Source organism: Ursus americanus, chromosome 25, assembly GCF_024610735.1.
Source record: "Ursus americanus isolate L20-20 chromosome 25, mUrsAme1.1.p, whole genome shotgun sequence".
In the NCBI taxonomy this organism is placed as follows: domain Eukaryota; kingdom Metazoa; phylum Chordata; class Mammalia; order Carnivora; family Ursidae; genus Ursus; species Ursus americanus.
The window spans coordinates 41,178,504-41,203,502 of NC_142151.1; the positions used below are offsets into that span (position 1 = coordinate 41,178,504).

A 24,999-nucleotide genomic window follows, 5' to 3' on the forward strand; every position below is an offset into this window, starting at 1 on the left:
CCCTGCAGAGCAGAGACAAGGGAACTGCCTCCTTGAACACCACATGGTGACAATTCCCTCGTATATGAATGGCGTCTTAAACATTCAGAGCGCTACGGATAACAGCATGGACTTTGGAATCAGGGGTGACCTAGATTTGAAACCTGGTACTTTTTATGAGACAGTGGGAAAGTTATTAACTTTCTTTGAACCTAAGTTTCTTCATCCATAAAATGTGGATTGTGGTGTCCACCTCTTATAAGAATTAGGTGAAGGGATGAATGAATGAAAAGGATTTCGCACAGTATCTGGCACGGGAGAAGGGCTCTATAAACGGTACCTGGGGTGACCTACTCCAGGAGTCACAGGTGACTCGAGTTAACTTCTAAGCACACATTCAAAATACAATTTCATAGTCCTTTAAAATACATAAAGGTGAAACTATATAGAGCGAACAGTATAGATTAAATATACTTATAGATTAAATATATAGATTAATTAATATTAATTAATTAATTAATATAGATTAAATATATTTATTTATGTGTTTCTTAACCCTCTAGGTTAGAGCAATTGCACACACTCCTCTCCGAAAGATCAGACCGAGACACCAACGGCCACCAGGGGAGTCCCAGGAAGGCTGGGACCAGAATTTGGGGAGACACAAATGAGTCATTGACGAAGGCGCCCTGCTGAGTGACCTGGGACAACTCCTCTAACCTTTCGGAGATTCTGCTGAGCTGTCTTCAGTGTTCGACCTTATCTCACATCCCTCATTTCCCCATTGTTTCCTGACGTCCTCAGGTTAAATCTGCAGTCTGTAAACCTGAGGTCCGGTTTCTACCACAAATCTCTATTTTTGGTCCCCTCAACTGACCGCTCCTCTAGCAAGTCTGTCCTCTCCTTGGGATAGTGCCTGCCCTCCCAGTCACTTGCAGGGTTATGCTCTCTGGGGATAGAGAGAAAGGCAGGAGAATGCTTCAGCCCCCAATTTTATTTGACCAGTAGAGACTGATGACTGTCAAGTATTTCCTTCTATCCCAGACTTCTCCTTTGGGTTTCAGCTTTAGTTATCCAACTGCCCGTTAGACATTCCACCTGGACTTCCGCCGTCTCCGTGACTTCACGTGCCTCAGACTGGCCTCATCACTTTTCCTTCCACGTTATTTCCTCTCCTGTGTTCTCAACCAGCAGCACCTCCATCTAACTCACCCCGGCAAGCTAGCAACGTGGGGGTCATCCTGAATCCCTCCCTCAGCCCTCATCTCCATCTTCCCAATGTCAAATCTAATCAGTTGTCGAGTCCCCCACATTTAATTTTGGTAACTACCTAGCGACTCTGTCACATGGTCTCCATCACGCACGCCAGCCCTGGTTCAGGCTCCCACTGCCATCACCACACTACCCCGGCCTCCTTGACCACTCTCGCCTCTCCTCCCACCGCTCAGCCTGACCCCTCCCGCTCCAACAACCCCGAGCCGCTGCATGAGGATTCCCGACATATCTGCTTTGCCTCACCCCGCTGCCCCTGCTCATGCTGTCCCCTCTACCTAGAACGCTTTCTCTCCTCCACGTCTCTCCAACTCCTAATTATCCCTTTAGCCAGCATAGATTTCCTCCCACAGGCAGTATTCCCCGAGCCCCACCTCTCCTCTGTGCCCCCCAGATGCTCCTGCATTGTCTATACCATTGCACTTCCCAAGCTGTATATTACAATTACACGTTTAGTGTGTTTGTCTCCCTCTCTAGACTGAACTCCTGGGGGCAGACACCGTCTTAGTCATCTCCACTTTTCTGGCACTTAACATAATTCTAAGTGCTCAGTAAATGCTTACGGAGTGAATGAAGGCCAGGCTGCAGTCAGCGAGTCTCTGAGGGCTGGCACTGGGTCCTTCTCTCCCTCTCCAGGCAGGGAAGATGACACCTTAACAATTCTCAGTTCACAGCCTCAGGCCCTCCAGGGTACTGATGTGACTCTTCACCTGCCTTGCGGTAGAGTAAGGATGGAGTAAGCTGTCTGCCCTCTGGCCTCCACGTCATTCGGAAACAACTGGTAGTGTTTTTATACTGTTATGACACCACCTCGATATCTCCCTGGGCATCTGCAGCAACAGGTATGAGATGATGTCTTTACAATTCTTGGGAAGAATCAACTGAGAAGCCAAATGCCGCTATATACTGTCTAGCCTCACCTCCTAAGGTTATGCTCAAAACTTTTAAAAAGGATACTCTGGAGAAATGACAAACAAATGCTTTGGGAGCTCACCAGGACCAGCTGCCCCATAAAAGCACAGATTCTTAAATCCTTAGTCACCCACGATGCCAGCAGTAATTAGCCAATCCAAAGGGCGCAAGTAATAGCTGCTATTGGACCATCGTTCTGGAACTCATGCCAGCTGCATTGGAAAATAATCTGCAGACGTGAGCACTTTACAAGGGATTCACCGAGTGCCCCGACTGCCAAGGCCCGGAGGATAATGAGCACTTGTGTGATGCTGATTCCGCTGAGCAGCGAGTAAAAACAAAATAGCCACAACCACAAACAAGAAGCCTGCCCAAAGTAAGGGGCTCAAACATATCCCGGACACATAAGGTTCAAACAAAGACACTCTTTCCCAGTTAGCTCTCATCCATCCATTCTAGAACATTGTCTGGGCCTCACTCTAAGGCTGGCATCGAGGGGAGGGTAGGGTATGTGATCTCCAATCTGCACACGAGCCCACATAAGAGTGGCCCCTACCACCCCAGAGTTCACTACTGTCCCAGGAGCATGGGTCTGGACCTGGGCAGGCCTACGCGAGCTGTTCTGGCCTTGGTAAATGCCCCAGTCCAGAAGCCTCTTGACATCCAATCCTTCTGGGGTGCTAGGTGGCTCAAGAGTCCTGGGATCGAGCCCTGCATCGGGCTCCCTGCTCAGCGGGGAGTCTGCTTCTTCCTGTCCCTCTGCTGCTCTTTCTGTCAAATAAACAAAATCTTTACTGTCCAATCCTTCCATGGCTGTACAAGAGATGAAATGTGCTGAGGGGCAGACCAAGGGTTACACCAGTTCCTAAAGGCCGTAAGGCCTGTGGATAAGTCAGGACAAGGCCAACATCATCAACTGGGAAAGCAAGGGGACAGCTGTGTGCTGTGCAGTTCAGTGATTTGACAACTTGTGGTACACAAAACCAGTCCCTACTCATCAACAGTAATTCATATTTCCTGAATATTCCTTTTGGGCTCCTTAATACTAGATCCCTGACATGAAGAGGTTAGTGGTCTTAAAACATTTGTACTTAAAATTTATTAAGTGCCCAGTATGCCAGACACTGCCCTGGGCCCTTTACATCCTCATAAAATCCTTAGAAGCCAAGTATTATTATCCTGATTATACAGATAAAAAAATTAAGACTCAAGGAAATGAAGGCACTGGCCCAAGGTCACAGAGATAATAAATGGCAGAGCCAGGATTCAAATCCGATTCACTGAGTCCCAAAGCTCTTGAAAAAGGCCTGGCTGAACAGGCAAAACTCCTTGCAGTTTCCTAGGCCAGACTTCTTTTTTTTTTTTTTTTAAGATTTTATTTATTTATTTGACAGAGAGAGACAGCCAGCAAGAGAGGGAACACAGGCAGGGGGAGTGGGAGAGGAAGAAGCAGGCTTCCAGTGGAGGAGCCTGATGTGGGGCTCGATCCCAGGGCTCTGGGATCACACCCTGAGCCGAAGGCAGACGCTTAATGACTGAGCCACCCAGGCGCCCCCCTAGGCCAGACTTCTTATTCCTCCGCCAGCCAAGGACACACAGAGTGACTTCAGGAGATCTTGAGAGAATGATGCTTGAGGAGCCCTGGAAAAACAAGTATTTAAAGACTCTACTTCTATCCCAGTGGGCTACGTAAGAAACAAGACTGAATAATACTGACTTCACAGGAAGCCCTATAAATCTGTTGTCGGACTCTAACATCCCTTCCAAATATCTCCCTAAAATCCAGCACAGCTCACCCCAGGCCTACGAACCCCAACCCTGCCCAGAACAGGTACTAAAGGGAGAAAATGGAACAGTGCCTAGGGAGGAGACACATTTCTCCTCCACTTAAATACAGCCCAGGACCTCTGCAAATTAAAAGCTCCCTCTTTACTGAATCCACTCAGCTTTAGTTATAGGTCGCACTTTTTATTTTTGTAACCAGCCAACCCGCCAAATTATAGGCTCAGGCCACTGGTAGGCACGCCAAACACTGGGGCCAGCAGAGGCACTGCCCTTTCTGGCCTGAGGGTGGGTAGAGGAGTGAGGACTGAGCACCAGTCAAACCTGAAAGGGCAGAGGGCATGATCACTCCACTGGGCAAAGCTGAGTGAGGAGCCTGGTCTCACTCAGGCCACCATGCTGCCCAGAGGGGAGCCAGATTCCAGGATTCCCCACGCAGCAGCCATAGGGAACTCTTAATACTATAAAGCAGATCAAGTCACTCCCCCTACAATAATATCCAAACTCCTTACCAAAGTTGACATGGTCCCCCGTGATCTGGGCCCTGCTCACCTCTTTCCAGCATCCTTTTTTTTTTTTTTTTAAGATTTTATTTATTTATTTGACAGAGAGAGACAGCCAATGAGAGAGGGAACACAAGCAGGGGGAGTGGGAGAGGAAGAAGCAGGCTCCCAGCAGAGGAGCCTGATGCGGGGCTCGATCCCAGAACACCAGGATCACGCCCTGAGCTGAAGGCAGACACTTAACGACTAAGCCACCCAGGCGCCCCCAGCATCCTTGTCAACCAATCTGGCATTCCTTCAGGTCCTCAGCTGTGGCCTAGCGTGACTCCCGGGTGTCTGGCCCGCACAACTAGCTGGAAGAGGGTGCGGGGTCATCCTTCTACCCTCTACCCCAACAGTGTGCAAGAAAACACTAGCAGGTAGAAAGTGGCTCAGAAACACTGGACGTTAGTACTAAGCAATGAGCTACGTTTATTGAGCACCTACCATGAACAAGGCATTGCTAATAACACAAATTATGTAGTGCAAGACGGCATTTCCCCCTAAAGGAAGGCAAGATAGATTTGGCAAAGGCAAGAATTAGCCCAAAACCTGGTGACTGGAAATGGAGTCTTCCAAATTTTGGGACTTCTGCAGTTCAGGGTAACATATGGATCATCCTCTATCCAGTTTTGCCTACGTCAAATTATTCTGATTTTGTTACCTCTAAGGACTGAGTCGCCACCTATTTCTCCTATACTTCAATCATGTAATTTATAGAGCAAACCCATGAATGGCCATGAACCGCTTACCAACTAATCTCTATTCCCCGTTGAAAGCCTGGGCAAGAAGGCCTCCACGGCCTTTTCTAACGATCAAGAACACTTCGGACAAAACTCTCTGTGAACTGCCCATCCGTCCTGATCCAGGCTCACCTCCTGGTCTGTACCTGGGCTTCTCTGTCCCAGCAGCAGGCTCCTGGCTGCCCCTCACACGGCTGGTCGTTCTTCTCTTAATCCCCTCCCCTATGCTCCGGACTGCAGCAGGCTCCTTGCTCCTTAGCCGCACCTGTCACCTTTAAGACCTGACTGAAAGCCCATGTCCTCCTTAGAGCACTGCCGGAGCAGCAATCCACTGCCACAGTGACCCTTCCCTAACTCTCCAGTCTTTCTGTGCTCCTAGCTGTGTGACAGCCCGTCACCTCAGGGTCTCATTTGGTCTTCCCAAACGCATGGGACTGGGCGAGACAAAGAGCATCCCCAGGTAATGGATAAGATAACTGGCGTACACAAGGAGTCCCGTAGACAACCTGAGGACGCACACTGGTTTTAATTCTCCAGGTGTTCAGAGTACGTTCTAAGTATATAGTTTTGTCTCTCCAACTTAGATAGCGAGCTTTGTCTTTTATTTCTTGGTGTTCTCCAAAGCACTCAGGAAAGTGCCATGTTTACAGCAGGAACCTAAGACCTGTTTCCTTAATAAATCAAGAGAGGAAGAAAAATGAAATGAAAGCAGAAAACCTCTCATAAACTTCCCAGGCTATTTCTGGCCTTCATTTAAAGGGAGCCTTTGTTATGCTCTCTCCTAACAACTTGTTCTTTGCCTCCCAAGGACATATCATAATTCGTGATTAAGTATTTATTTGCTTAATATCTGTCTTTCCCTGTAAACTCCACCAAGGCAGAGGTGATTATTTGTTTTTCCACCATTGTATACCCAGTGGTATTGCTGGCACATAGTAAGTAAAAAAACAAAACAAAAAACCTCCAAAAACCAAAAACCAAAACCAAAACGCTTGAATAGCCCATGTCCTAGTGGGATAAGTCTGGCTGACTCCAAAGCAAATCTTCCTACATCTCTTAGCAAAGGAAGACTTGTTCTGGAACCTTCCATATATTCTGCCGTAATCCACACAATCCCCTCCAAAGCAGCACCGAGGGCAAGGGGGCTGATCCTGGGAAGAGAAGGAAACCCTAGCCCACAATGTGGGCTTGGAGTCAGACGGCTTGAATTCAGATCCTGACTTCACCACTTACTAACCGTGTGATCCTAAGTGAGCTACTCAGCCTTCCTGGACCTTGGTGTCCTCATCTGTAAAATGCAGATAATAAAGCTACTTCATAAAGTTGTGATGATTAAATGAGATAATGTGTGAAGAGCTTTGCACGGTGCCTGGCATACCATTAGCACTGGAAATGTGGGCTGTGCAAATGATCAGCTATCTGTATTCCTGGGAGATAAGAATCTAGAGAACGTGACTTCCATGGGGGTCAGGACTTTGAGAAACTTAACCGCAGGAAGTCCAGAGCTCACATTTATTCTCTTTGCTCACTTCACCTGCTACAGCTCTGCTAAGGCTGGAGGTGCAGCTTTCACTGGCCTAGAAATAAAAAAGGCTAAAAATATACAACCTGACTGTGTCTGGGGGACCAAGATCATGCCTCCGTTAAAGAATTTAAAATGCAGCCTCAGGGCAGAAGAGCATCTCCTAGGATTCTTTCTACTCTAAAAACGATTGCCAGCTCAGCACAGGGCAGGGAATGGGCTGTGGCCAGTTGCTGACCCCACTGGTGTCCTTTCTCCCTCTTGCTCTCCTCTTTTGGCTCAGTATAGAGAATAAGAAAGAGGAGCTTTCTTTTTTGCAAGAAAAGTTGAATCCTTCTCCCCTATTTTTTTTCCCCTCCTTTTCCCTCAGAAGAAGAATAAATGTATGAGTATATATTGTAAAAAAAAAAAATCAATCAATGCAAAAGCTTACAGAATAAAAAACGAGTCACTCTTCAGCCCCCAACTCTATCCATTGCCCCCCAAGGGTCACCACAATTAACAATTTGGTGTGGATTCTTCCAGGCCTTTTTTCTATATGTTTACATATAAACACACATGGCTTAAAAAGCATTATATACAGTCTTCTTTTAATTGCTTTTTTAGATGATTATATTTACACACACGCACACACACACACACACACGCGCGCACGCGCCTTGGAAATTCCCATCAGCCACAGACGTTCCTGAGTGCCTACCCAGTGCCAGTTCTGTGGCTGGACAGTGATAAGCATACATAAAGGCTCCACCCTCCGGAGTCAACAGTCTCAGGAGACGGATAACAAACAAGTAATCAACAAATAATTTCAAAATGAAAATAATACAAAAGAAATAAGTAGCATGCTACAATAGAGAATAATAAGTGAGGGAGGGCTCTCTGAGAGGTGGCATTTTTTTTTTAGAGGTGACATTTTTTTTTTAAACTGACACCTGAAGTATAAGCTGGATCAAGCCATTTGAAGATCCAGGGAAAAGGCATTCCAGAAGAGGAAACAGGTTGTGCAAAGGCCCTGAGACAGAAAGGAGCTTGTACTGAAATGAAAGAAGGCTAACGTGGAGCTTGATAAACAGGAGGGTGAGTGAGGTTGAAGAGGTCAGCAGGATCAAATAGTGCACAATCTTAAGGGCCAAGGTCAGGAGTTTGCTTTTTTTTTTTTTGGTATGTACAAAAGGAAGCCATTAAAGGTTTTAGGCAGGTGGAAAAAATAAAAAAGGTTCTGGGCAGGAGAAAGATGCTATGTGATTTATATTTTGAATTTGCTTTGTGGAGAATGAATGGGGGAATGGAGAAAGGGGCAGTAGAGGAAGCCAGTTGGTTGGATATAATAGAAGCAAGAGCTGATATTGCTTGGACTGAAGCCATGGTAGCAGAGATAGAGAAAATGGGTAGATCTGAGATATATTTTTGGAGATGGAATCAGCAGAGCTCGCTGATAGGGTACGGTAAAGGGAGAAGGAAAAAACTAAGGATAACTCCCAGCATTTGCCTTGAGTAATTAGGTGAACAGAAGAGAAATCGATTTGGGCAAAAATAGACCATCAGGTTGTTCCCAGTTTGTTACTGTTAAACAATGCGGCCGTGGGGGTCCTTTACACACACATTCATGCACGTGTATAAACAGTCTGTAGGACAGTTTCCTAGAAGATGGACTGGTTGGAGGGTATGCACATTTGAAATTGAGAGACACTATAAAATGCCTTCTAAAATGCCTGTACCAAATTACCCCACTATTAATGGTATTTTAATGTACCATTGAGATACCCACAGACATTATCAATCTCTCAAATTTCACCTAGATAATTAGCATAAAAAGTGTATATTTTAAATGTTCATTTCCTTAACTTCTAGTGAGATTAAGAATTTAAGCACATTCTCCTTGTAAAAAATGTAAACATTATAAAAATTAAGTTCCCTTTGACGTTCCTGTTCCTCCCAATATGGTTCCTTCACTCTCCATCCCAGAGGTAACTGCTGTATGCCTCCAGAAATTTTTCTATGCTTTTAAAAATCTGTATACGCGGGGTGCCTGGGTGGCTCAGCAGAAAGCATCTGCTTTAGGCTCAGGTCATGATCCTAGGGTCCTGGGAATCGAGCCCCACAGTGGACTCCCTGCTCAGTGAGGAGTCTGCCTCTCCCTCTATGACTGCCCCTCCGCTCGCTTGTTCTCTCTCTCTCTCTCGAATACATAAATAAAAATAAAATCTTTAAAAATAAAATGAAATAAAAATCTATATACGCAATCAAGAATTATTTCTAGCAGTCCTTTTCGCATGAGCAAAAAATCTAACTGAAAATTTTTGCTTAAGGCCTAAGTAAGTGACATTTCAGTTGAGACCTTCTCAAGGTTAGTTAATCACTCTGAGCCCTGGTTTCATCACCTGTAAAATAGAAGTAACACAAATGCCTCACAGAGTTGTTGACAAGTTGACGAATTAACGCATGTAAAAGCCTGCAGCATCTCCCCAACAAATGTTAATTCTCTTTCCTTAACCTATACAGTTAAATTGAGGCATTAGTGGTACCAGCAACTGAGCCATTCCTATAAGGATGAGATAGGAGACTCTACCCAGAAAAAAACATTTTTAATGTTGTTCTGAAAAAAAACTTTTTTGCATAGTAAGTCCCCTAAAAACTCTGAATTTTCCTTCAAAAATTTTAGTATGAAATATTCTGAGCAGTCAAAAAACATATAGGTCATTTAAAAATTATTATTATTCGTTTTTTTTGGTAAGGCAGAAAGCAAGAGGCTTTAAGCGTAAAAGTAACTGCTAGAGACCAGTTGTTCCCGGTTCCCTCTCGGGCACACCATGGGAAGCGGACTGCCTGGATATTCCCAGAGAATTTAGGCCTGCAAGAGACAGCTACCGCTTGAGGCAGGTAGTACTTCCAAACACAGGATGTGACCTAACGCTCGGGTCTCACTGCAAGGATGCCACTGGTTCCCCTGGCTTGTCAGAGTACATCCTGTCATCCCTACCTAGATGTTCCTGGATGTTGAGGGTGTAGTTCAAAAGGGCAGACCCCATCACAAAGTGTCCTTAATCAAAATGAAATCAAAACATCCACGGGCCAGAATATCTCCCTCGGAATGGGAGTCAGCCAAGTTTCAACAAGCTCTCTTGTTTGGCATCACCAACAAGAGACATCAGTTTATCTGAACTGATGACCAGGGCTGCTTCTCCTTGCAAAGTATCAAGAGTACTTGTATCAAGGAGCTCCTGCTACCTTCTCACCCAGCTCTACTTTCCCATTCCTCCAGGCTCAATGCCAGAAATTCCTTAGCAGATGCAAGAATAAGCTTTAAACCCCCAAATATTGTGTGTGTGTGTGCACGGGCGTGCACATGCACACGTATGTGTTAGGGCAGGGAGAATTAGGGGTCACAGGTCTAATCAGATTTTCGAAAGGGTCTGTTACCCAAAAGATTCAGAAGCATTGTTCAAAGATCTCTCAAACATATTCCCAACCTAAAAGAATTTTCACCTGGGCTTGAGGTCCTAACTGGAGGTGGGTAAAGATCAGCAATGGAGCAGGTGTACCCCAAACTGCTCCTTGATAAAATTTACAGTAGGGCCCAAAGTACAGAAGGAATCAGGCCTTAACCTTAAGACAGAAGTCATAAAAGAGGTCCATTTCTTGCCTGAGGGTATAATAGGAAATGGGAAAATTAAGAAAGTACCAAAAACTATGTATCTGCCTTCACTTTTGCTGTCCCTGAAGCTTGATCCCCAACGGGGACACAGGATGGTGGAGGTACAGATTAGTAGAGGATGATTCTCAGCAGGGGTGCTATCGGCAGGTGGACAGGACCATTCTTTACAGTGTGGGACTGACCCAAACACTGGAAGATAGTTAATATCCCTGGCCCTCAGGCACAAAGTACCAGCAGCACCACCCGGTCAGCGTGATAACCAAAACATCCTCACTTATTTCCAAAAACTCCCTCCTGGGATCATAACTCACCCACACGGCAACCACTTTTATTTATGGGAACAGAGGTTGGTGTAGTGGGGAATGTATATGCCACAAACATTTATTTGTAGAACCTTTATAGGTTACAAAGTATTTTCACTATGGTTTCTACTCTAAACATCCTCAAAACCCTGTAAGATAGGTATTATCATTACCCATTTCATAAAGAATGAAGGTTGTGCAGAAAGAAACATTGTTTAAAGATTGTATTTATTTTAGAGATACAGCGTGTGTGCAGGAGCATGGGAAGGGCCAGAAGGAGAGAGAGGGAGTGAGAACCTCAAACAGACTGCACTGAGCGAAGAGCCCGACGCGGGGATCAATCCCAAGACCCTGAGATCATGACCTGAACCAAAATCAAGAGTCGGATGTTTAATGGACTGCGCCACCCAGGCGCCCCTATAGGTTCTTAAAACAAGATAACCATCTCCTAAAGTAGGGAGCCAGGCTCATCCCCAGCTCTTCCTTAAAGAGGCACTGGGCAACTGGAGAAGGGCTATGACATTCTCTAGTCTAGACCTGAGTAGACGAGCAAGTAGGGAAGAAAGAGAATACACACCAGCTCCGTTAATGTTTTTAGGGACCGAGGGGCAACTCCAGCCCCTCTGGCGCTAACTCTGGGTGAGGGTCGGAAGGTGGTAAAAGAGATGGGGAGGGGATACGAGGAAGAGATGAGGACAAGAACTGAACCATCACATCGTAAACAGCCTAAACCCCTCCTCTCCTGGCAAAATTCATCATGTAAATAATTCTGCTAGCCCCTTGTGGTTCTGAATATTATTTATAACACCATTCAAGGACCTCAAAGTACTTTATAAACTGAGAAGAACATGCAAATTCGTAAAGCTGGGGAGGGGGGAGGGGTGCTGCTTCCAAAACCCTATCCTGGTCCTCTCCTGCCCAACACACAAACTCCCAGCCTGTGACTTTGCTGGGAGGGGATGGAAGACAGAAAAGGTGAGAGAATCTGGAAAGAGGGGGATTCTTAAAGATGAAAAGAGAAGTAGGGAGCAGGGTGGGAGGCGAAGACAACCAGAGTATCTCAAGGACAGAGAGAGGCAGCTTGACAGCTCGACGTCTTCCTTGGGTGATTCATTCTCCCTTGTGGAAGGAAAACAACATACAAAGATGTGGCTTTGCTGAGGGAGGCAAAAGAGAGACTGGAACTGGGAACTCAGGAATTCTAGCTGCTCAGTTCATCTCTATTCTGGAATACATTTTTCTTTGCGGATGACAATCTTAAAACCCTTAAGTTGCCAACTGGTACTGTTCAACGAGGGAGCCCAGAAGTACCCAGCAAGGAGCAGGAGGCGGGGGTGCTGTGTGGAGAGAGCACCCTCTCTTATCTTCAAAGTAAAAGGTCCTTCCTCTTCTCTGAAGTGCATTTCCGAACTGGAATGAACCCCCGGCCTTTCCCTGGCACTGCTTCAGCTCAGCTCAGACTTGGGAGAAACGTTTCCCCCAGAATGGAGGTGACCGGCCTGGTGGACCAGTTAACACACTGACTTCAGGCAGCCAGCCGCTGCTGTCCCCTGGGCCCGCTGCAGTCGGTTCTGGGGCGGAACTCTGGTCTTGACCACAGAACCAGGGCCCTGGCTCCAACCAGCCTTCCCAGGCAACCTCAGGGGCAGGGGAGGATCTGTGGTCTCATTTCCTCTCCACCTTGGCTTCTTTTTTCACTTCATTGAAGATTAGCTATTTCCACCACGACTAGTTCCTGTTCTCAGCAGCTGTAGCAGCTGTCCCCCCACAGACAGAGCTCTGAGACACTGCTGTGGCTGCCACCTGGACCGTCCCAGCTGCAGACTTGTCCCAGGCCCAACAAGTCCTGAGCTCAAGGGTCTCTTCGTCCCAGATAAAACAGCAGGGAGAACAAATGAAGGGACAGGAAGCAATTCCAAGAACTCCACAGTAGATACACCAGTGTGCATTTTTTAAATTATTTTAATTTTATATAATAGGCTCTTTCCTATGTGAAAAAGTTTTATAATAAAAATATGGAAATGCATACATTTATTACATAGGAATGTGTATATAATAAAGCCTCAACAGAGAGCAAAGATTACAAACAAAAGATAGCCAAAACATTTATGATGAGATGTTGAAAGAAATGCAGAGTCAAACAAGACACTGTTTCTTATTAATGCAATTAGCAAAGGTTTTTTAAAATGTTAAACCATCCAAAAATGTTCAGCTTACAGAGAAAGGGAGGGATGCACACTGTCAGTGAAAAAGCCAAGCAGTACAACTTTTCTAGAAGCATATTTCTCAGAGGACTTTAAAAAGCATATCCCCTTTGACCCAATAATTATACTTTTAGCAATTCATCCTAAATCAATAATCAGAGATGCACACAAATATTTATGAACAGGGTATTCTTCACGGTGTTATTTTTAGTAGCGAAAAAAAGAGAGAAATAAAAGATAAGGCGTTAATAAACTACTATCCTATGGAATACGATCCAGCTATGAAATCATGACACTAAAGAACGTTTAAGCAAAGGAGAAAATACTTAAGAAAGTAAAATAAAAATCGGTTTACAAAACAATTTGCCCAGTATGCTCCTACTTGTTAAAATATACATAAGTACATCAAAACGTTAATGCTAGACAGTGAGATTACAGGTGATTTTAATGCTCTTCTTTATACTTTTTCATATATAGTTTATACTTGTTATATTTTTGACTTCTACATTTGCTTAATAAACATGAATTACCGTCATAAGCAGGAGAAAAGAAGCTATTCTCAATCTTCTTCTCTTCCTTGAGGATACTCACATGCATGACTCCCTTTTTCAAAACCATTTGGAAATATGTGTCGAGGACCTTAAAAACTTTATATCCTACAACCTAGCAGGTTCAATTTTGGGTTTCTGTCCTAAAGAAAATTCTAAATATTGAAAAGGTTTTGTATACCAAGATGTTCGTCACAGCGTTGTTTATCACGGCAAACAGAAGCAAACAACCTGAATGTCCAACAATAGAACAGTTGAGTACACAATGGTACATTCATTTGAGAGACCACCGTACAAGCATTTAAAAATGTTTACAATGGCTGGCTTGGGAAAACTAGTGAAATAACAGAGCCAAAGGAAAAAAAAAAAACCCAAACTGGATTAAAAAACATATACCAATATTACAACATTGTACAAAACCTTATGCAGAGAAAAAAAATATGAAAGGTTTTAAAACACATTGGCTCCATTTGGTAAAGGAACTAGAGAAAATATGGATGTTTTTCTTCAATACAAATCGTTAATCTTTTCTTCTTTCTAAATTGCCCATACTTTTCTTAGGAAATGAGCACTACTTTAAGAGAAAAAAGAAAAAAAGCTGAAACTCCCTCTGAGCAATGAAAACATTCCCAAATGACAAGAAGCCCACTCCATCAGTCCTATCACCCTATACCCCCACACCTCCCCCAGTCTAAGGCAGGGTCATATGGGAACGTCAAGGGAATGAGGCTCCTCTCTGGTGGCCTAAGGTCTTCTTGGTGGGGTCTCTGAGCAAGGGGGTTTCCCTGACCAGCTGCTGTCAAGGGTCCTCTCCCTCCCCCACGTCCTATTCCAGCCTGAACTAATTCACCACAATCCCCAGGGCTGGGAAAAAATTCCTTGGAACTTGATATTTAGTCCAAGTTTTTCCCAGCCCCTTTCTGTGTCACAGGAGGCCCTCAAAGCCTCTTAGACAGCTAGCACCCAGACCAACTTAGCTCCCACATCAACGCTACACTTAACAGCAAAACCCCAGGCCATCAGTCATCACCAGGGAAATGTGAGAGGAGGACCCATGGCAGGGACAGGCCCTGTCATACAACCCTACCCTTATGCCCTGAGAGCCTCCGCCTGAGGGAGAACCAGGGCTTTTTCTGGCGTCAGAACCTTTAGACTCCATTTCAAGTCCATAATAAGTCAGCAAAGAGAAAAATGAGGGTGCAAACACAACAAGGGCAGACAGCTATCCTTTCAAAGCCCTTAAGGCCCTCTGCCTCCCCTCTCTATCTTAGCAAAGGCCAATACTGGCCGGAATACTAGCTCTGAGAAATTGAGGTTGGGTAATAATCTAGTTGGGACCAAAACACAGCCTGGGGCTCTATCAGACCAGAGATGGGTTCTCATTCTGATATTGATAGAGAAATTCCAATAATTGTACCATCCCTAAACTTCTCAGTACTCAACGGAATAGGAGCTGCTACTCAGACAGGGGGTAAGGAAGGATCCCAGAGAAACAGCATAACACAGCTTCACAACCTTTTTCATATCAGGGCACACCAGAAAATAATACTATTTGTACAGCACACCTGATAAACAGTGGAACTGATCCCAGTCAGAGGTGACAAGTCAGGGACCTCAGCTGCCCCCCAGGGATGAGGGGATCAGTATCCCAGCAGAGCAGGAGGGGAAATCCTTGGATTAGGGCCCTGGGCCAGGTTAGGACTCTTGGGATCAATGTCCTAAACAAATCACCCCCTGGCCTCAGACCTTGAGCTCTCCAACCTCAGCTGTCGGGCTGTGTGTCAGATCATGTGTCTACACCAGAAAGCCGGGAGCCTGTGGTCTTGACTCACAATGATACAACTTCCCCAGCCAGCGTGGTTTTTGGGGTGGGGGTGGGGTGTTCCACAGATAACACTGGAACTGGGGGAAGCCCTCCATCCGACAGCAGAAGGGATATCCTGAGACTGGCTATACAAAATAGGTAATTGGTTTCATCACATTTCTAAACTTAAAATCCTTTTTGGGAATATAAGTGATCTCAGATCTGAGTCACTGCTGAGGGCTACAAATTTAAAAGCTACTATTTACTGAGCATATAGTAGTTGCCAGACTCTGCCATCCAAGTACTTGACTTCCAGTTTCATTATATCCACACAGCAACTTCATGTGGCAAATACTATTATTATCTTCATTTATAAGAAGAAACTGGGACTCAAAGAGATGAAGCAACTTGCTTAAGGCCAAACACTTTTCTAACTAGAGACTGTGGAGAGGTCAGTATTTGAGCCCACTTTGACTTGAAAGTCCATACGCTTAACCAGGACACCAGAATGTCACCTCAACAAACTTCCAAATAGCTTTTTCTAAAGTCAAATCAATCATAATAATGCTGACAACCTGGGAAAGAAAAGAGTAAGAAAGGAGCAGCTTGCCTGACTCACACAATCAAGAAAAAAATGCTAATCTATACTGAGTACCTACAGGGTACCAAGGAAGGGCCTTATATACCTGGCTCATCTAATTCTCATAAACCTACCAGGATAGAAATTATTACCCCATCTTCTAGGTAAGGAAATCTATAAAACAGATAGATGAGGCTTAGAGAGGTTAAGACAGTTACTAAGACAGCCCTTGCTTTTTCTACTACACACACACTCCACTTCCCCTGACTATACAGGAAATACACCTGAGCTTGCTCCAGGGTCAAACATCCAATGCCAGTACTGTTCCCAAACAGTAGGACAGTAGAAAGAAGGATAGTAAAAAGGGCATGTTTCAGAAGCAGAGGAAAGGGACCCCAGAGAAGAACTCAAATCCCCAAGAAAGCATGATTTTCCTGTGCTGGAGAAGTGAAGTAAAATCCCCTCCTCCCATAAGACAGCTAACTAGCCCTGGCCTGCCCTGTTCCAACCCCCCATCAACAGCAGCTCAGGCACACAGAAACAAGACCAAAACAAAAGCCAAGAGGAAACAAATCAAAACTTTATACAGAAAGTATAACTTGCAAGTGGGTGGTCCCGGCTCTGGCTTGACCTATGCTCTCTGGGTGCTCTGGTTCGTAATCAGGACACCGTGTGCATTTCGTGGATATTAAGCCATTAATTTGCCAACTAACTAAACAAACTTGTCAACCAAGCTCCAAGGAGGACACGATCAACTCTGGTTCTGAGCTCTCACGATCAACAGCCTGGCAGCCCCTACCTAAGACAGCCCCCGACCCAGTCCACCTCAAACCATCCCTTTCTCTCCAATTTCTGTAACTACCTTGTGCCAGCTCCCTGGGGGGTGGGGGGGCTCACACCCCCACTGGAGTGCAGATTCCCTCCCACTCTTTTCCCCAACAGTTCAGCTCTTGTTCTCAAGGGCACCAAATCCCAATCTCTCCCCCTCAGCCTCTGAGTTGGCCACAGCACATTAGTAATCACTGACTCACCCATCCCCTTGAGGAGGCTGGGGGAAATGCAGAGGGCCACAGGATGTGTGGCCCAGATCCCTTTGGCCCTCTGCAGAGCTGGTGGGCACTGAGAGGTTCCAGTAACACCGCTTTCCCTTGGAATGCCTCTCGGCTGGCTGCAGTGCCAGTGGGCTAATGTCAGGCTCTCCACCATCGGAGAGGCCAGGATCTCTAGACAGTCCCACTGTTGCCAACAGATCTAATCTCCCTATTCCAAGGCAGATGAAATCCAATAAGGCTGCTAAGCCCACTATTCCCTCCGCATGGGCAAAGGCAAAGTGGGCCCTTCAGGCCATACCAACAATAACAGCAGCATTAACTCTGCTCCTTTAGAGAGTTCTTTGAGGAACTGGAATTATTTCCCCAAATTTCTTAAAAGGTTTACCTCTGCCAGCAAATGTTCCATCACCTTGTTCACTTTCTTTCTCCAGAACTTCATTTTTACCTCCAACATCCTTTTGGCGCCATACCAGTGATATACCAGCTCAGATCCTCCCTATCCACAGAGCCACTGACACCAATGTCCAATTTCCACACTAAAGAAGAATCCCAAAGTCAGCTTAAAATTCATCTACACAGATCTTTGGGGAACCTACAGAAAGACTAAAAAGAAGCACAGGCAAAGAACACAAACCAGCCACTAGGGCTTAACATAAAGAGGGAGGAAAAAAAGGAGGCGGGATGGTTTGTGTATTGTTTCAATTGGAAAAATACACTGGTGAAATGGCTTATCCACATGTTCAGCCTTTTAGACAAATCCACTATAACTCTGCAGGATGCCTGCAGGCCATTCTGAAAATGAGGAGAATGGCATCACTCTTTATTCCACCCCCTTCAAGAGCTCCCAGCCCCCTCTCCGTTCCCCCCACCTCTCCCCCAAACATCTGGTCGGGGCTGGAAGTGGGACCCACTCCCTGGGAAGCCTCCATGTTAACACGAGCGGCTGTCTCCCCGGTCAGAGAACCCTGACTTGGGCTGAGGAGTGGGCCGGCCCCAAGTTTCTGAATTCCCCGGCACCAGCAAGAGGCTTAGAAATGAGAATTCTAGGGACCCGGGAAGGCTGTCGGAGAAGTGGGGAGAAGTGAGAGGGCTACAGAAGGGGGAGAGAGGAGGAAGTGTGGATCCTGGGGAGGTCCCGGGCTGAGGACCCCCTCCTCCTAAGTGTCCAGGGGTTGAGGCCGCAGTCGGGAGGTCCCCGACGAGGGTGTCGGGCGGCCAGCGGCTGCTCAGAGGTTGCCAAGAAGACACTGAGTCTATCGGAAGCCCCCCCTGAAGGGGTGGGCCGGGTAGGGGCACCCGGGCAGAGTCCTACCCGGGCACTGGGACCTCGGGGACGGTAGGAGGGGGAAGGGACTGGGCTCAGCTCTCACCAGCACCAAGGCGAACCTCTCTTCCAGTTCACAGGGCTCAGGCATCGGCATCTTGCCGGGCGGCGGCAGCAGCGAGACTGAAGGGGGCTCTCCCGGGCCCCCCTCGGCGCTCTCCAGGTTGCCCATCTCGGCGGGGCCCCCTCGGGGGCCTCAGCCCCCCCACCTCCACGACCGGGGGCCTTGGGCTCGGCCGCTCCGACCCGGCTCCTCCCTCAGCGTCGGCTCCCCTAGTCCCGACTCCTCTGCCCCGTGCGGGGCGCTGGGAGCTCCTCGGGGTCCCGCAGGCGGTGCCGCGCGGCGAGCGCGGAGGCAGCGCAGCGGACAGCGGCACCGAAGCGACCGACCCGGCGGCCACCGCTCTCGCTCACACCCGCCGCCTCGCCGCTCCCGCGCTGCCCCTCCCCGCCCCCTCGCGCTCTTTCCCTTCCCTCCCCCCCCCCCCCCGACTTCGCTTCCTCCCACCCACTCCCGGCCGAGACTCCGGCTTCCCCCCCGAGCGCCGACTGCAGCCCGCGCGCCGCGCGCCCCATTCATGCAGGGCCCGCCTCCCGCCTACAGGCCTCCCGAGCATCCCGCCCCGCCCCGCCCCCCGCGCCTGATTGACGACCGTACCTGCCAATCACAGCGCCTCCAGCCCCCGGCGGCCTCGCGCCTGGCGCCTAGCGCGCCCTGGCGGCTCCGGTGCGAATGGAATCACCGCGGTTGCTGAAGGTGTGAGGCACTGGCTTGGACATCCGAGCAATGGACCTGGCGGTTTCCACAAGGAGCTCATAAAACACACAAATATGTAAAATATACGGCCCGGTGTGTAAAGCTAGCTACAAGAGAAGTAAAACAACTGGATGCTCAGGAGAGGGAGAGAGACCACATCTGTTAAGAGTTGTAAGGGACTCATTTGAACTGGGCACTGAGGGGTGAGGAAGACCTTAACTGACAGAGACAGGTGAAAAGGCATTTAGGAGGAGAGAACCTTACCAAAGGTCAGATGTTGATCTGGCTGGATGTGAAAATGGGTGTGCAGAAGAAGAACGCTGTTCTGGGCTAATTCTGCTGGTGGGTCATCATTGATGATGTGATGAACATCTGTTGTTTCTGCTAGCCTAGCTTCCATCCCTTTTTTTCAAGTAATAGCACCCCATTTCCTCGTAGGGAACCACCAATCCCCTGTTCTCAGTCCAACTGGAGCTGAACTTCACCCCCTTTGCCGAGGGCTCTAAGACCTAGACCCTGCCAGTCACAGGATTTTCTTTCCCTATTCTCGGAGACTGTTTTAGGGATCAACACTTGACCCAAATCCAGAAAAGAGACAGTCTGTTTTCCATTGTTAGAATGTAAATCTGGAGCTGCTGGTAGCCATCATGCCATCACCGATCACACCTCAAGCCTGCTGGGGAAAGCAAAGCTAAGAAATAGGGACAGAGTTCTAGCAACATGCTGAAAACCTGAATCTAGCCATGCCTGAAGTTATCACCTTGACTTTTTCTTTATTTATTCAACACATTTTTATTGAAAAGCTTATTATATGTCAGATACTGTTTTTGGCTTTGAAGATACATTTGTAAACAAAAAAAAGGCATATATCTTGCCCTTTTGGAATTTACACTTACAACTAAACAAGTACAATGTACAGATGTTAGTGGTCAATGTTAATAAAAATAAAACGAAAAAGGAATAGAGATGAAAGAGAGGTTAAAATTTGAAATAAGATGGTCAGAGAAGGCTTCAGTAATAAGATGACATTTGTATTTAGATAAAGATCCAAAGAAAGTAAGGGAGTAGGCCATGTGGATATCTGAGGGAAGAATGATCCAGACAGAGAGGATAGCAAGTCCATACTATGCTTCTGTGTCAGAGGAACAGCAAGGAGGCCAGTGTGAGAGAATACAGGTAGAGAGATGGTGGTGGCTTTAACCAGGGGTAGCTGTACAGGTGGAAAGAAATGGTCGGATTCTTTTATTTTTTTAATTTTTTTCTTGCCACATTTTGTCTATAGATACAAACATAGTTATCTCTAAACTTTATTTATTTATTTATTTAAGTAAGCTCCATGCCCAACGTGGGATGTGAACTCACAACCCTGAGATCAAGAGTTGCCTGCTGTACTGACTGAGCCAGGCAGGAGCTCCAGAAATGGTCAAAGTAGAACCAATAGAATTGTTTGGCACTTTGGAATTATCTTTTATTCACCCTCCACATTCAAAGTTTTTATTTGACCTGAGCAACTGAGAGGGTGGAGTTTTCACTAACCAAAATGGAGAGGAGTAGGTTTGTTGAGGGAGAGCCAGAAAGGGAAGATCAGAAACAGGGTGCTGGCTGTGATGAATTTGATTTGCTGACTGGACATCCAAGGGGAGGTAGCCACTTGGCAATTGGATATAAATGAGTCTGGAGACCCAGGTTGGTAGTACCAATTTGGAAATCATCATCATGTGCATGCTATTTAAAGCTGGTAAATTCTCTTTTGCAAGTCAGTCTGCATTGTTTCTGTTGCTTACAACCCCGAAGTGGAGGAGTCCCTGTCTTTTCAGACCACTGAAACTCTCTCCCGTGAAGCTCAGCCTCTTCCAAACAGTTGGACAAATGAATCAACTCACATCTTATCCCCTCTCTTCCTCCCCCTCCACCCCAACCACATACTTTCCCAACTGCTGTAGCAGACTCTTCTAAAGCAGAAGAGTTATGATATTATGATATACTGAAGACTGCTACTAGAGAAAAAACTGAGAATTCAAAAGGGGAAATAATTCATCAGTCACTTTTTTAACAGCTGCTCAAGGAACATCCAGCAGAAAGAAGAAACTCAATAAGATAGTGACCAGGAGTGTATTTATCCTTGTGTGGTCTTTTGGTCCCCAACCTTTTATTTTTGGTTTTACTTGACCACCAGATTTACATACTCTAGGGACTTCTGGAGTCTGCTAGATTACTGCTTTCATTGTTAACTCTCTGCTCATCCACTTTCAAAGTTTCTAACTTTATACAAGATAAAGCCAAAACTTAATCTGGTATTCAAAGGTCTATATCTTCTCTAAGCCCCATTGCCCCTTCAGTCTACTTTTCCTATCTTATCTGGCTCTAATATTTTATGAACCCTTTGCTTCAGCTGGAAACATCCACCTCCAAACATTTCGTTGTACATTCTTATGTCTTCAGCTTAGCTCTTTGTGCTAACCATAATAATGGCTCCCCCAAATGCCCATGTCCTAATCTCCAGAACCTGTGAATATGTTATTTTACAAGGCAAAAGGGACTTTGGAGATGTGATTAAATTAAGGATCTTGAGATGGGAAGATTATCATGGGTTATCTGAATGTGTTCACCGTAATCACAAGGACCCTTCTAAGAGGGAGGCAGAAGGCTCAGAATGAGAGAAGGAGACATGGCAACAGAAGCAGAAGTTGGAAGGATGCAGGGCCATAAGCCAAGGAATGCAGCAGCCTTTAGAAACTGGGAAAGGCAAGGAAATAGATTCTCCCTTACAGCTTCCGAAGGGGCACAGCCCTGTTAACACTTTAATTTTAGCCCCGTAAGACCTATTTTCAGATATTTAACCTTTAGAACTGTAACATAATAAATCTATGGGTTTTTTAAAGAGTTTTTATTTATTTGACAGAGATAGAGACAGCCAGCGAGAGAGGGAACACAAGCAGGGGGAGTGGGAGAGGAAGAAGCAGGCTCATAGCGGAGGAGCCTGATGTGGGGCTCGATCCTAGAATGCAGGGATCACGCCCTGAGCCGAAGGCAGACGCTTAACGACTGAGCCACCCAGGCGCCCCGAATCTATGTTGTTTTAAGCCACTAAGTTTGTGGTAATTTGTTAAAGCAGTAGTAAAGAATGTGTACAGCCCTGCTGTGTCCCTGTTTTACATTTCTGCTTTCTTCTGTGCAGCCTATTCAAATCCCACTCAGACTCAGCATAATCTTTAGTTTTTAACAAAAACGCAACAAATACTTATTGGATACCTATCATGTGCAAAGCATCTGGCTAGATACCAGTAAATAGAGAAAGAATGCAAGATACAAAGATAAATATGAGACTCCCCGACCTCAAAAGAGCTGACAGGCAGGGGAGGCAAGGTAGAGAGGAGAAGGAATCTGGACTGAGTTTGAAGGCATAAGATGAATCATTGGTGGAGACCAGCTTTTAAGTCCCATCCTGGAGTTCTCCTAGATTTAAATAATCGTGACTCTTATTTTCTCAACTTTTCATTTAGAACAACATTTACTGAGAGTCTGCCACTACATGCAAAACACTGGGCTAGGTGCTGTGGAGGATACCCAGATACATAACTCGTGGTTCCTCTACTGCTTTCCGTTGTTTAATTTTGTGTCTGTGTCTTGTCTGGACTGTGGGATTTTTTGTTTGTTTATTTGAAACATATGTATCCAGTACCTCCTTTGTTTCTAAGTATGAAGGGAGATTCAATGATGACTAGTTGTCTTTCTTTCAGGTGCTTACCATCTCCTAGGAAAGAGTCTCTACATATTTACAAAACAGTGTGATAAGTGTTGGAATAGAGGGGTGTGCAAAATGTTCCCAAGAGAACTGAGGGCGGAGCTATAAAGGGGGGCTTCGGAGAGTAGGTGACACTTGAACCACGGCTGAAAGATAAATAGATGTGCCAGAGGGAAGGTGAGACACTGTGATGAGAAGGTGATGGAAGGAGGGTGATCAGAAGAGGAAGAGGCATTTTAGGAAGGAGGGAAAATTACAGGCCAAAATAGAGAATTACGAAAGGGCACAGGTGTCTAAGCAATGTTGAGGATTTCAGTGAGGCTGAAGATAGGATCTGCGTGTAGCAGGAGGACAGGGGACAAAGCTAGAGAGGCATGTCAAATCAAGTTCAAGAGGACTCTTGGGCTCCGCTGAGGAGTTTGTCCCGTGCTGTAGATAGTTCTGTATCCTAGATGGTCTTCCAGTATGCCCTTTGGAAAGATTCCTTTATTAGGATTGAGAATACAGAAAGGTCTACAGAGAGGATATGGAAAAGAGAAGGGCTGGGACCAAATCAGGGCAGGGAAATGAAGAGAAATAAAGTCATAGGCAAAGATTACATTAGCCTGCTTGGATTGCCATAACAGAATACTGCAGATTGGGTGTCTAGAACAACAGAAATTTATTTTCTCACAATCCTGGAGGCTAGAAGTCCAAGATTAAGGTGGCATCAGGTTGATTTCTGGTAAGACCTCTCTTCCTGACTTATAGATGGCCACCTTCTCCCTATGTGCCCATATGGTCTCACCTCTGTTCAGACTTGGAGAAAGAGGGTTGTAGTGTTTCTCCTTTGTAAGATGCCAGTCCTATTGCATTAGGCCCCATCCTATGAACTCCTTCAACCTTAATTGCCTCCTTAATTGCCCTATCACCAAATATAGTCACCTTGGGCTTTAGGCTTCAACATATGAATTTGGGGAGGACACAATTCAGTCTATAACAGAGGTATACTTGAGACAGAATCAAGAAGACTTAGTTACACCTATTAGATAATAGTGACTAATGTTTTTACAGTGCTTTATAATTTACAATATTTTTTTCACATCCATTATCTGATTTTAACTTTACAACACTGTAGGTGGTGGGTATTATCATTATTCTCATTACACAGATGAATAAACAGACTAAATAAAGTTAAATAATATATTCAAAGCCATATGCTAGTAATTGGTGACCCTGGCACTGAACCTGACCTTGGCCTTGGAATCCCATGCCATTCTGATTCTCTTGTGAGAGGTGAGGGAATAAAAAGATTGAAAAGTTGAGGCCAGCTTGAGGATGTCTTACCCTTAATCTCTAGGGAAACCCAGAATCTCTCTTAGGTCAACTGCTTCCATCTCCTTACTCAAAACACTTCCAAACTCCTGCCTCCACCTGCGCCTTCCCCACCAAGGAAGTTCCTACATTATCTCTAGCCCCTTCCTCTAAAGTCTTGAGAAACACACACTTTCTTTCTCCTTCTCTTTCCTTGGACAGTGTGGCGGGTGATGGAGGCGAATGTGAACACAGACATTTAAAAGTTTTTCTTAATAATTTACCCTTTTACACATAGAATGCTCTTTCCCTCCCTCCTTGCTGGCTAATTCCTCTCATCCATTAAAGCTTACAGGTCACCTCTTTCATGACTTCCCAAGTTTAATTGAGAACACGTTCGTGAGCACATAGTGTCCCAACGTATCTCTAACATCATACCGTGAAATCATCACATTGTGTAAGCTCCTTCAGGGCAGGTAGATATTTCTAGTATTTAGCAATACCACCCACTTCATGTCTGCTACATGCTCATCGAACAGATGAATGACTTCATACATTGTCACATTCTTGCCACACAATGGCAATCCCTTTACTCTTTACCATTCCTCCCAGATACAATCTGTCTGCTTGTATCACTCAGGGTTCAATGCAGGAAACAAAAGTTCCTCCAAGTATTGTAAGGATACTAGGACGCAAAATCAACTACAAAATCAACTGGAAAGTCTACAGGAGCCCACCGTAGGCTGAAACTCCACCAAGGAAGCTGCTACCTCTGCCATGGTCAGGGAGGGTGGTGTATCTGGAGGTCTCCGCCAGTGACTGGGTCTAAGAACAAGTGGCTACAAGTGTGATCCAGGGATCTGGAAGCTATGATCAGGATGTTGCTGCTGCTACACTCTGATGCAACCACCTCTCAATATTTACAAAGCGGGAGACATCACTGAATCACGGTTATACAAATATATCACAATTCCATGAACTTG

At 45.8% G+C, this 24,999-nt stretch overlaps 1 protein-coding gene across 5 annotated transcripts in view; it reads right to left on the minus strand.

Moving 5' to 3' along the window:
• The window catches only part of FMNL3 (formin like 3), a 51,582-nt gene extending 32,892 nt beyond the window's left edge, over window positions 1-18,690 (minus strand). For all 5 annotated transcript variants that reach the window (XM_045801111.2, XM_045801110.2, XM_045801109.2 and 2 more), the window contains exon 1: window positions 18,268-18,690. In XM_045801111.2, coding sequence (XP_045657067.1) covers window positions 18,268-18,393 — 126 coding nt within the window. In that variant the 5' untranslated portion in view covers window positions 18,394-18,690. The remainder of the gene's footprint in view (window positions 1-18,267) is intronic.
• Between the last annotated feature and the right edge of the window lie 6,309 nt (window positions 18,691-24,999).